The 13,918-nt window shown below is 42.5% G+C and overlaps 1 protein-coding gene across 2 annotated transcripts in view; it reads left to right on the forward strand.

Annotated features, from left to right (window-relative positions):
- Positions 1-13,918, forward strand: part of GADL1 (glutamate decarboxylase like 1) — a 116,949-nt gene that overhangs the window by 24,306 nt on the left and 78,725 nt on the right. For both annotated transcript variants that reach the window (XM_067561847.1, XM_067561848.1), the window contains exons 4-8: positions 3,282-3,372; positions 4,977-5,083; positions 7,244-7,359; positions 12,102-12,181; positions 12,293-12,347. In XM_067561847.1, coding sequence (XP_067417948.1) covers positions 3,282-3,372; positions 4,977-5,083; positions 7,244-7,359; positions 12,102-12,181; positions 12,293-12,347 — 449 coding nt within the window. The remainder of the gene's footprint in view (positions 1-3,281; positions 3,373-4,976; positions 5,084-7,243; positions 7,360-12,101; positions 12,182-12,292; positions 12,348-13,918) is intronic.

Below are 13,918 nucleotides of genomic sequence, written 5' to 3' on the forward strand. Positions count from 1 at the left end.
GGCCCCAATCCCTTATGTCATCTGGGGTGCAGTCCATGCCTCCAGTACAGGAGAAGGCCCATAGACACCACTCCTTGGATGAGGAGTCGTACCCCATGGAGGGACTCTCAATGGGTGCAACCCTTCACCACGAGAGGGCGCAACTGCAGGACACGCCTTGACAGTTCTCTTCCTCCTCACTGGATGAGGCAGTCTCCCGGGACCACTTGGTACCATTGGATGATTTTAGGGCGCACCAGGAACTGCTCAAGAGAGTGGCCTCCAACTTTGGACTGGAGGTGAAGGAGTTAGAAGAGGCAGAAGGTGGGGTCTGAGACCCATATTAGACTTGCGTTGTATAAACAAAAATGTCAAACGACTCAGGTTTCGCATGGTCTCCCTAGCCTCTATAATACCTTCTTTGGATCCAGGAGACTGGTATGCTGCCTTTGACCTCAAGGACGCATATTTTCATGTATTTATCCTCCCCAGTCACAGGTGCTTCCTCCGTTTCACGGTGGCTGACTCCCACAACCAGTTTACAGCCCTACCCTTTGGCCTATTTTCGGCTCCAAGGATGTTCACCAAGTGCATGGCGGTAGTGGCTGCCCACCTGAGACGAAAGGATGTGCAAATTTTTCCTTACCTAGACGATTGGCTGATCGGGGCAGGTCCAGGTCCCAAGTGCAGGTGAGCATGACCCATACTTGCTACCCGTGCAGCGGGCTGGGACTGCTCATAATGTCTATACTAACCCCAGTGCAACACATAGAATTCATTGGAGCCACCCTGGATGCTTCCCAGGCCAGAGCCTTCCTGCCTCAGCCAGATATCGAGGCGATTGTTTCTATCATCTTCCAGCTGCACCAATGCCCCACGACAACAGCCAGGCACTGCCTACAGCTGTACTTAGTGAGACTAGCTCGCCTGAGACTCAGACTGCATCAGGCATGGTTGGCCTTGGTATATGTGCCGAGCAGACAACCATTGAACTGGGTGATCACAGTTCTACCGCCCGTCTTAGCCTCCCTAAACTGGTGGCAGACTCCCAGGGAAGTGATGAAGAGCGTTTGTTCAAGGAACTGGTCCCTTAGGTCAGCCTAATTTCCGATGCTTCGGATGTAGGATGGGGAGCCCACATCAGTGTCAACCTAGGCACTCGGGCTCTGGTCGGGGGAGGAGAGGGGCTTGCACATCAACATGAAGGAGCTGAGGGCCATTTGCCTAGTGTGCAAGGTGTTCCTCCTATTCCTGACAGCCAGAGCGGTGGAGGTGCTGACGGACAACACCACAGCCATGTTTTACAGAAACAGGCAGGATGGAGCAAGAAGCTATCTGTCTGTGGGACTTTGCCATGAGGCATGATTTCCATTTGACTGCCTCTCACCTCCTGGGAGTGAGGAATGACAAGGTGGATCGCCTCAACAGGTTGTTTCTACCCCGCCACGACTGGTCGTTGCACCCAGAGGTGGTGGCTATGATCTTCCTGAAGTGGGGCATTCCCCAATTGGACCTATTTGTGTTGGCCTGGAATACGAAGTGTCCGAGGTTCTGCTCGCTCCGGGGTTGCGAGACAGGGTCGATTTCCGACACTTTCCTCATGGACTGGATGGGGACCCTCATGTATGCGTTTCTTCCCGTTCTGCTCCTGCCCAAGGTCCTGCTGAAAATAAAGAGGGACAAGGCGAATGTTATACTCATCGCTCCAGCCTGGCTGAGACAGCACTGGTTCAGCATGCTGCTGGACCTTTCGATCGCCCCACCCCTGGAGCTCCCGAGGCGGCATGACCTGTCTCAGGACCATGTCGCCTGTTGTACCTGGACCTGGACTCCCTGCACCTCATGGCCTGGAGGCTTTCAGGCTGATGGAGGGAGAGAGAGCCTGCTCGGTGCAGGTCCAACAAGTCCTGCTTGGCAGCAGGAAACCTTCTACACAGGTTGTGTATTGGACTAAGTGGAAACAGTTTACCTCTTGGGCGGAGTACCGGGGCTTTCCGCCCAGCCTCTCGTCTTTATAGGCGATCCTGGAGTACCTGCTCCAGCTAAAGCTCCAGGGTCTGGTGCTGGCCTCACTGAAGGTTCACCTGGTGGCTATTTCGGCCTTTCATCAGCCGCTAGAGGGGAGATCACTGTTCTCCCATCCCATGTTGGTCAGGTTTCTCAAGGGGGTGGAGAGGCTTTATCCGCAGGTCTGTGACCCAGTGCCTCCCTGGGATCTCGACCTGGTCCTCTCGAGACTCATGGGGGCCCCCCTTTGAACCCATGGCTTCATGCTCGCTACTCATGTTTTCAAGGAAGGTAGCTTTCCTGGTGGCCATTACCTCAGTTAGGAGGGTCTCCGAGATTAGGGCCTTGACCTCGGAGCCCCTTATACAGTATTCTATGAGGATAAGGTGCAGTTGAGGCCGCATCCAGCCTTCCTGCCCAAGGTGGTTTCCCAATTTCATTGTAATCAAGATAATTTTCTCCCCGTGTTTTTTCCCAAACCGCACAGTTCGGAGGAGGAGAGGACATGGCATTCATTGGATGTGAGATGAGCCCTGGCCTTCTACATTGAGCGTACTAAGTCGTTACGGAAATCGATGCAGCTCTTCATCGCAGTGGCTGACCAGATGAAAGGCTCACCTGTCTCCACCCAGCACATCTCCTCGTGGATTACATCATGCATCAAGTTCTGCTACGAGCAGGTGAGGGTGCCACTTCCGGGAACCATCACAGTGCATGCAACCAGAGTTCAAGCCTCGTCTACAGCCTTCCTGGAGAGATTGCCCCTGCAGGACATCTGCAAAGCTGCCACCTGGTCGTCGGGGCATTCCTTCACGTCTCACTATGCCATCGTCCAGCAGGTGAGAGAGGATGCAGGATTCGGCAGAGCGGTGCTGAGGGCAGCTCACCGGTAACTCCAACCCACCTCCAAGGTATTGCTTGTTAGTCACCTATAGTGGAATGGACATGAGCAAGCACTCAAAGAAGAAAACAAGGTTACTTACCAGTAACTGACGTTCTTCGAGATGTGTTGCTCATGTCCATTCCACAAGCACCCCCCGTCTCTGCTGCCAGGGTTGGCAAAAAGAAGGGACTGAGGGGGCGTAGGGCCAGCATTGCCTCATATACCGTGGCATGTGCGCGGGACTCCAGGGGAGCACCGGAGCCAGCCCTACGGGATCTGCCAAGGGGAAAAAAGTTCCGGGAACCGTGCACAGAGGTGTGCACTCACCTAAAATGGAATGGACATGAGCAGCACATCTTACCAGTAACTGATGTTCTTCAAGTAACCTTGTTTTTCATTTTTCAATCTGCAGATCATCCAAGATTTTTCAATCAGTTGTATGCTGGTATTGATTATTACTCTTTAGTGGCTCGTTTCATTACAGAAGCATTAAACCCAAGCGTGTAAGTAGATCTCTTTTGTACTCAGTGAGATGACCCTGGACCACAATTGTAGCATTCCACATTTTTTTTTAAATTATGAATACCTACCTCAGGTTTCTGTTTACATTAATAGAGAGAACTTTTAGCAGGAACCTGGGGATAATAGAATTTCGTTCTGTGGTATGTAGCCATGTATTTCATCAGAAACTTGGCTGAACTGATGGAGCCTTTTTCAGTCTGTTAGTCTTAATGTAGGGATAGAGATCTCCCACTGATGGGCTTTTCTTTGTCCTGCCTTTTACCTGTAAATTTGTTCTTGTTTAGAGGAGTCAAAAAATCAACCATTGAAGATATGGTTTTAAAAACACACTTACTGAGATAAAGACTGTCCTCTCAATGAGCAGGATTTTGATCTCACTTCCACCAATGTAAATCCAAGTTAACTTCAGTGGCGTTATTTAGGATTTATGCCATTATAACTGAAATCAGATCTGCTCCCATGTGTTCAAGGTGCAGCTAGTACTGTTTGTTTTGGTATGAAATGTTAAATTGACCCACTTTTCTTTCTTGTCCATGGCATCCCAAAGTTACATGTCCTTAAATAAACCTTTTCCATTTTGGGACTGGTATTATAAAGCTGATCCAGAGTTAGTACTGATCTTAGCTGAACTGTTATAGGCATGGCCAATGGCATCCTTCATCCACCTTCAGCATTTGCTCCATATAGTATTAGGTATGGGCATCACAATGAATTTGTACGAATGTTGTATATGTATATGTGCAAGCAATAAGGGGAAGATAGAACTGTCGTCTAGTGTCCAAGTACAATTGCTTCAGAGAACCCTTAGTGTTTTTGGTGCCAAACTACAGAAGCCACAAGAGCTCTTGCAGTTCAGCACCTACAAAAATCTATCTCGTTTCATTAATGGGTGTTACATTTTCCACACATTTTCAACCTGAATGACTTTTGGTTTTGATGAAGAGAACAACACAATAAAAAAGCACAATGTAAAGTCTCCATGAGAGAGCACAGTGTGTGTATCTTCTCTGAAACAGTCTGCAATGAACTGAACACAAATGGCTTCCTGATTGGGCAGGTAGCAATTTCCTTATAGATGTAAAAGGTGTAGTAAACAAAAGGATAACTTATATACAATGGGAAAATTTTCCCATTAGCGTGGGGTTTTAGCTGTTATTCACTTAATGTGAATCACGTGATTGAAATCTCTACGCATTGGTTTGAAAATATAAGGGTTGGTGTTATAGGAACAGAGGAAATTGCCATGCTGGATTAGACCTTTGGTATATTGAAATCCAGCACCAGATGCTTCAGAGGAAGGTGCAAGAAACCACTCAGTAAATCGACGGGGGGAAAACTGCCACCCAGGGAAGTCTCCTCCTAACCCCTAAGAGTTAGAGATTGGCTTAAACCCTGAACCACGAGATTTTTATCTCCCTCTCAAAACTTGTTTTTAGCATTAATATTATAAACTCTGGATATTCTTGTTATCTATATAAATGTCCGGTCCCTCTTTGATTCTTGCTAAAGTCTTGATCTTGATGATGTCTTGGGGCCATGAGTTCTGCAGTCTGTTGCCAATCATGATACTTCTATATTTATTTAGATATACATATGAGGTGTCCCCCGTGTTTTTGTTAGTGGAAGAAGCAGTCCTGAAGAGAATGATTGAATTCATAGGCTGGAAAGAAGGTGATGGCATATTTAATCCAGGTAAGAAGAAAACCTTCCATATTCCAAATTCCAACCTAACCTATAGAAATTGCAGAGACCTACAGATTAAGAATTTTGTGATTATTTTACTTATATTGTGTATTCAAAAAAGCATACAAATTCAGATGATTCAAAGGCTTTGGGCTTTAATAAAGTTATATCACCAAGGCTTCTAGACCATAATAATAAAAATTCTATGAATCTGTACAGTCACATGAAATGAAAGCAACTATGGATCAGTTTAAAAAAAATTAAAGAGAATGAATTCTCGAGTCCCTGGAATTGGAGCCCATCCAGTTCTCATTAATAACAATAACAAGATCACCTTCAGTGACCCAAGTGGGCAGCAGGCATAGGCTTCAGTTCTATGGCAGTATGAGCTAATCAACTCAGACTGAAATTGGAGTGAGATTGATCCATTTAAAATGGTCATGGTTACATCTTTTAAAACTGCTCAGAGGCACACAAGTTCTTTACAAAATATATTGTGCAGTAATTCTCCAAGCAATTTATTTGTTGTTGTGGGCCACATTGCATAGTTTACATAGAGCCCTGCACTGAGATGTGGGGTTAAGTACCACTTTAGAGAGTGATTGTACCTTTTGGAGCATGTAGGAATGGTGCATATACTGCACCATCCTTCAGTGCTCTCTTCTTTGTTGCTGGCCAGCTCCACTGATTGCTATGAAGGGGACAGCCTTTGAGTTGGTTCTCCCTCTCCAGATGGTAGGAGGGAGCAGGCCTGTGATTGTGCCTGTTCTTTGTGCAAGATGCCTGAAGCATGCACGCACAGGAGGGTCAGGTGCAATACACCCCTGTATTTTACATCTTTATATCCATGTTCATCCCATGTCTAACTTGTGCTCATCCCGCACATTTCCTAAAAGCCATTCCCGGTTACTCTTCTCTTCTGCCAGCAGCTTTGTAATTATCTGCCTGGAAGCCAGTCGATGGTGTGGCAGGTTACATCTCTGTGTACACGGACTACATTATGGGTGTCAATGTTTATCCTTCTAGGAGTGGCTTGAGCAAACTCCTTTTGGTGTGTTACTGCTTTGAAATGATATGAGCAGGTAGACCATGAAATATTTCTGGATTAATTTTTTTATAGGCTACATTCTGATAATTTTTTTAAAAAGTAGCATTATATTGTCAATATATTTCAGCTACAGGTCATGGAGAGAATGGAATGAAACACTTTATCCCCATAGCCTTTCTATACGGAATTATTGGCATCAAAAAAACAAGTTGTAAGATTCTCTAGTTTGCTTCCTGTGAAAGAGAAACAAATGTTAAAATATAGTTAGTGGAGGGGATGAGAAATAATTAATCTATTCCACCAATAAGTGGGAGAAAAGTAAATTAACCATAATGAAAGAAATTGGAAATTTGTGGGAAATTATACCAAATTTGTGAATTATTTGCCCTTGATTCTGTGCATATTTTTGGAAGAACCTCTGGCATATTCTGCAGATTTTTTTAAAATTAGATTTACTCAAAACATATTTGAAGACACAAAAACATTTAGTAAATTAATTGTATCTTTATTTTCTAGATTTCATAAAATGGAATTTTTATATAAACCAATTTTGCCTTCAAAAAATATTCTATCTGTCTCCTTGAGATCTTCCATTTCCCTTCCAGATCTTCTCTTAGAGGTCATCTATTCCTTCCAGTTCCTCCTAATCGTCTCTTTCCCCTTTCCTCCCTCATTTGTTTGAGTCCTGGTTGCCTGAGGGACCATCTTTCTCTGTCTGTGGTTTACTCCCACAATTGAGATCGGCAGAGACACCAGAGCTGGCACTCCCACAATATATATAAGAATGAACTGCTGGCAGGGCTTTCTCTATGAGGTTCTCTCCTTGGTTCTAATAATAATTCCCCTACCATTTGGTCCACTACAGCCCAGATCTGTTAACCTTCCAAGCAATCTGCAAAACCTCTTTTTCTTCTCTCATCTCTCAGGCTGTTGAGGAAGGACTGGGCTATGATGGATATATTTACAGGCTAGTTTTGTGGTTTTAATTTATGAGCTAGGTGCCCAGAGCACAAGATGGGTACCAAAAGTGACTTATTTCCAATTTCTAAAATATAATAAATGAACGTGTTTTGTGTATGTGTTTTTTTTCTTTTTCTTTTTCTTTTTTTTTTTTTTTACAGGTGGCTCTGTTTCTAATATGTATGCTATGAACTTAGCTAGATATAAATATTGTCCCGAGATAAAGGAAAAGGGGCTTTCAGGATTGCCAAGACTGGTCCTGTTTACATCAGAAGAGGTAAAGAAATTGCACCCATCTTCATTATAGACTTTTTAGTAATGAACCTTTTTTCTTCTTCTGCATATGCTGGTCAAATTGCATTGTTTGATTGTGTGCTTAATGCTGGTCCAAGCATAATAAAAAGATTGTCAATATACAGTGTGAAACATGGTGGGTGGAGGTGGCTGGTGGTGAATTCCCCCTGCACAGAGAAACTCTTCACTAGTGGAGAGTAAGTGGGAGTGGCTCTGCCATCTCCTGCTGACCTCTGGTGTTGGGACAAGGAGTGTGAGGGGCAGCATGGGAAGGGGATGTGGTGAAACAGAGCTCCCCTATGCCTGATTTCCCACTGATATAAGGTCTAGCAGGAACATCCATCAGTGGATAAGATTAAGTTGCTTTCCTTCAGTTTCAGTTTACACTGGGACCAGGCAATCAATGGTCAGAAAGCTACAACTGGCTCACTACAATCTCCCTTCTCCATCGTCTGTGAGCACAGTGTGGATGTGGTGGAGAATCAAACCCAGCAAAATTGCTTTCCCTGACACTCTCTAAAAGGCACTGCTTTAATAGCCTGCTTTAAAGAATCTAAAAACTTTTGCCAGATTTAAAGCTTTCAAACACAACATATGCAAAACTCAGGTGGGAGATAGGAGTAGGAGGGATGCCCACTGGCACTAATCCTCCTTCAGAACCTCAGCTTTTAATTAGAGCCTTTTTTCTTACACCTACATCTCTGCTCCTGGGGCTTTGTCACATTCACAACCCTTTAAACAAACTATGTTGAGTATTGTTGTCTTTGAGATTAGATTGGCATGGATGGTTTAATTATTATTATTACTTCGTTACAATAGTAGCTAGAAGCCCCAATGGAGATCATTTTGCTCAGAAATATACACAAATATAGTAATAGTACAGTCCCTACCCTTAAGTGCTTACAATCCCCAAAAGCTTACAATCTAAATGGACAAGGTAAAGGCTTATCATCCCAGTTTTTCAAATGGGAACCTAGACACAGGAAGATCCCATGGCTTGCCCAAGATAAAAGAAAAATTCTGTGGCAGTGTCTGGGATGGAACCCAGCTGGCCTGAGAACTAGTTTAACGCCTTAACTACAAGTCCATCTTTCTCCTCTCTCTTTGGTATCCAGGGATGTAGGATGTCTACCTGTGCCCCTTGCCTTTGTTGTAATATCTTTAGTTATTTAATTGATATTGTACAAAAGTGCTAGAACTTTTATCATTTTAAGAGGGAGGAGACATCCATCTGTACAGATCCTCGTTTTAGACCCATGTTCACCTCTGTTCCACCCAGATTTGGCATTATCTCTCTTTGTCAAAATAGATTGCCTCAGATATGATTGATTATTGAGGTTATATAAAAAACTGCTTAAACTCAAGAAGCTGATGCACCATAATGTCAACTTTCTATTAATAATTATGTATCATGTTTTGTTTATTTGTATTGAATAGTACCTAAAGGCGAGGGACCTGTTGTGATGGGCACTATACAGACATACAGTAAAAAGATGGTCTCTGCTCTTAAGAGCTTACAGTTGAAGTATCCACAAGTGAATAAGACAAACAGATGGGGGGAGCACAGGGAGACAATGAACTTGTACTGCTCAGCATGATAAGCAGTGGTCAGAGCATACCGACTGCCATACGTCCCTTATTTTATGGCTTAGTCTCAACACCGAGTCTTATATTTGAGCTTTGGTAATATAAGAGATGGTCTGTTAGTGTTGCACAGCACTGGTGTTCTCAGGCTGGCTCTCTGTGTCAATGTGGTACTGTTCTTCCGGAGACGCATAGACTTTCAGGCCACATGGGACCATCGTGATCATCTAGTCTGACCTCCACCACATTGCAGGGAATAGAACCTCACCCACCCCCCTCGTGTAATAGACCCCTAACCTCTGGCTGAGTTACTGAAGTTCTCAAATCATGATTTAAGGACTTCAAGTTATAGAGAATCCACCCTTTACACTAGTTTAAACCTGCAATTGACCCAAGTCCCATGCTGCAGAGGAAAGCGAAAACCCCTCAGGGTCTCTGCCAATCTGACCTGGGGGAAAATTCCTTCCCAACCCCAAATATGGCAACCAGTTAGACTCTGAGCATGGGGGCGCGACCCACCAGCCAGACACCTGGGAAAGAATTCCCTGTAGTAACTCAGAGCCCTCCCTAACTAGTGTCCCATCACCAGCTGTTGGTGATATTTGCTGCTAGCAGTCACAGATCAGCTCCATGCCATTGTAGGCAGTCTCAGTGTTCTTTTGCTGTGAGGTACAGTAAGCTCAGATAATATGCACTGTAACTCAAGAAGATAGAAAATCTTTAGATACTTGAAATAATGGTGGTTTATAGAGGACACTGCACATACCCCATTGGTAATTCCTTTGCTGGTCACTTCCTCAGTGACACTTGAGATTAGCAGCAGCAAAAAAATAGTTAGTATCCTGCCTCCCTGAGTTTTAGTTGATACATGTAATACATGAGCTGAGTACAACTCAAGCTACTGTCAGAAGCCCACATTTTTATAATTTTTCCTTTTCATTATATTTGAGTCTTATCTGACTTTGTTCTGGAATAAGAACAGCGCAGTGGGCCAGGAAGATGAGAATGCAGTGAAACTGAGAATAAGGGAAGAAAAGAAATACATGAAAAATTGTAGTGAAATACTTTAATGCCGGTAGTTTTTTGGTTTGATGAAATGGAACCCCTCCCCAGTGTGACTTGATCATACATATAAACTAAGTGTGAGAGTACAATATTAAGCAATCTTTCTGATCCACTACTGAGATTACAATAGACATAATGAGCAATAAAACCATCTCATAATAATATAATTGCTTTATGTGCTCAGGTTTCCAGACAACATTTCAAAACCAAGAAAATATTAATTTTTATTCTGTCTTCATGAGTGCAGGATAAGGTTACATTGTTTGGAATTATAACAGAAAACACCAACTCTTCCATTCCCTAGTCAAAATAATCTTACGTACCCTCTCCCTGCCATTTTAAATATACTGGTGTTCAGTTTGGTCTTGTGCTTTGAATGGGTTTCTTTTTTCAGCCTGAATGATTACAGATAGAATATCTCCCTCCAAAGAAAACTGCAGAGAACTTACTTAAAATGGGAACTCTAAGCCCTGTGATAAATGGATTGACACTATAGTTTGACTAGTTTTTGTAAATACCTGCACATCTCTTGCTAAAATGGTGCTGTGTAACTTATTACATGAGCGTGTTTAGCAAATAATAAGAGAGATCTTTCCATCCAGTATATTTTGGAGACTACTTTTTATTTTAGTCCAGTGGTGGAAGGACTCTAAAGCTATGCTTTAGCATAATTCTTGTCCTCTTTACAGTGATAGCTTCTGACTATACACTTAAGGCCTGTTTTTTGCTCCCATTGAAATCCATGGCATAACTCCCATTTCACTGGGAGCAGATTGGACTCATAAAGTTCAGAAATGACACATTTACATGTTGTTTTCCTTGGGGATTCAGTCAGTTATTCTTGTAACAGTCTAAAGGAATGAGTCCTAAAGGTTTTGTGAATGTGTCATGTTAGAAAATTAAACATTTTAGGATTGACTGATATTAGCTGTAGGTATTGTGTGTGCATTTAGTTGAAAGGAAAAAAATCTTCCATGTTTAAAAAAGAGAAAAAAAGAAAAGAAAACCCTTTGAGATGATCCATCTCATCAAAATAAGCATGACAGGCTTGAATACCCTTAATATATTCATACCCACACATTAAAGTGCTGTACATTTTTCATAATTATGTTCCTCTGTAAGCATTTGTGTGAACCCTCTGGAAGAAAATGGAATTAATTAACCACCTGGCTTCACCTCCTGTATGATGAGGAACAGCTCTAGACATCTTCAGGCTTGTTGGAATGTATGTTATTTTAACCCCTAAAATAATAACATGAAGGATTTGCTTCTGTTTTCCAACAAAAGCAATGGTGAGCAACCCTTTCAGATTTAGGGCAAGCCTTAGTCCTGCAAGGTGCTGAGAGATGCTGAGTGCCCATCAGTACTATGGGAGATGAATGCATTCAGCATCTTGTAGGTGGTTCTCAGTACCTTACAGGATTGAATTCTAAGGACTTGTCTAAACTTGAAAGTTAATTTGGATTAAGGCAGGGTGTGAATGTAAAGTGCAATAGCCAACTGTGACAGTGAACTAAATTAAACCAGAACAAAGCACTCTTATTTTGGAATAAATGTCCACATATAGAATTATTTCAGAATAACCCCATGAGTAGTCAAGCCCTAGGTTACAAAGATGAAATGTAGAACTGTGATGAATATGAAACTTTGAACAAACTATAGTGCAGAGATTGCTGACGATTCTTATTCACACTAGGCCACTTTACACCACTCTCCTATTGTAAACACCCACTTGGAAGCCCCTTCACACTGTAAAGTGGTGTAAAGTGAACTAGTGGAAATGGGGAACAGGTTTGCTATGTGCACACTTATGTAAAGTTATTATGGTATCTTTTTATCAGTATCTTAAATGTGGACCCATGTTACTCTTTGCCTCATTATCAACTGTACTATTCAGTGCATGTCATTTGACTCTATCTGTCTTGTTTCTGCACAGCATTCACAATTTCCTGTTTGCCTTAGAAAATATAGTTAGTGATGTGACTATGGTCATTTATTGATGCCATTATATGCTGTGCCAAGGTTTTTTTAGTTGCTTGTTTGTTTACTTTTTTAATGTCTTTTTCATTTATTCAGTGTCATTACTCTATGAACAAGGCAGCTTCTTTCCTGGGCATTGGCACACAGAATGTTTACTTCATCACAACAGATGAAAGGTAAGGAGACAATGCCACTGCCATGGTCTGATCCTTTTAAAATGCAGTAGTGCTGTAATTAAGTAACCTATTTGAATATAACTGAAAAAGTTTTAAATCTGTGTCCTTTAGAGGTAAGATGATACCTGAGGAACTGGAGAAACAAGTCCAGCGGGCCAGGAAAGAGGTGAGAGGGGGGACAGAGAGAGAGAGAGAAAGAGAGCGAGCATGCAGGCTGCGCGTTTGTGCATTTGAATGAAAGAAAGGGGAATAAGAGTGAGCGAAAGTTACAATAGGGCAGTTTATGTACAAATGTTCTTCTTACACGTGCAAGCTGTTTGCCACAAATTGTTCAGTAAACCAGAAATTCCAGGGGATATGCTGTACAAAGCCGTTAATATTTCCCAAAGGCCTTTGCTAGTATTAATCATGAGAACAAGTAATGCTGGACAGAAGCACTCTAGTACAACTTTTCTTCTTGCAATATTCCTTTTGCCCTCAAACCTTTGTAAATTGACACAGTGAATGTATTGCTTTAAACTGTTGCTGCTTTCTTGATTATAATGTAACAGCCTTAACTTCTCTTCTATATCAAAGAAGAATCAGCAAATGTTAGGAAGCATCTGGAACAAAGGCCTGTTGTCATAGCGTGTAGTAAATATCAAGTTCCAGCCTGCCCAGGGAGCAGAGACTCCATCCAGTGTTTATGTTCCTCTAGGGATCTAGCCAGCCAGGAAGATGGCTGGGGGTTGCATTTGCAGGGACTAGACCAATACACTGTCGATTTATTTTGCTGTCAGTCTGTCAACCAGCACTTGTTACTGACCGTAGCCTATGAACTTGTTAGCTTAGGGACCAGAACATGACTCCTAATATGCAGATCATCTCTTCTTGGGTTGGTTAGCTGGGCCTACCTCTAATACAACCAACTTGTGCATCAAAGCAGCAATTGACAGAATTGAGCCCTTAGTCCTCAGTCTGGGAATTGCATATCGACACCTGGTGTACCATCTAGGATGTTAATGTGCTGGATTACACTTATGCCTACTTTCCCGTCATTTGCAATGAAGTCAGAAGTGACAGTGCCATCCTACCTTACACTAGGACAGCAGAAAAGACTTTCAATAGGGCCTGACTTACAGGTATATACTTAACCAAAACTGACAGTTATTTCCTCACCGTGCACCATATTGAGTTGACTGACTACTGATTAATGGTGGGCCTAATTGCATAACATAAAAATTCCTCCTTGCCCCCTTCACTCTCCCAAGACAGCTGACGCAGAAGATCTATTCTTCACTCATTTTGAGCAGGTAGGAGAAAGCAGAAGTGGAAATAAAACTGGGCAACTAAAAAGCAATACAGTAGCAGGGCTAATAGGGAAAATTGCCTTGCTCAGATAGGAAAAGAACTTTCCTTTCTTGGCTTGTGAATGGACTGTTGATACATGTTTTAGGTGCTTTTCTTTAAAATCCTCCAAAAAAGAGTGCGCTAGATCCTTTTGTCCTGCATTGATTTTTATAGAAAAGAAAACCTTTTCCTTATTAAAAATGTTCCGGTTACAGATTTGCTTTTTTTGATCAATATTTATTATTGTTTCATTTGCCTTGAAATGGAAACGACAAGCACTTTTAAATGTTCTCTCATTTCAGTTTAGGTTCTGTAAGTACCTCTCTCCTTGATGAAATACTATTTTATAATGTTTCCACAGCAATATGCCTCAGAGAATCGCAGTAAATATTCTCATGACTCCTGTAT

The sequence above is a fragment of the Emydura macquarii genome, unplaced genomic scaffold, assembly GCF_026122565.2.
Source record: "Emydura macquarii macquarii isolate MOO-44397 ecotype Brisbane River unplaced genomic scaffold, CSIRO-AGI_Emac_v2 contig_2422, whole genome shotgun sequence".
NCBI classification, from domain to species: Eukaryota; Metazoa; Chordata; order Testudines; family Chelidae; genus Emydura; species Emydura macquarii.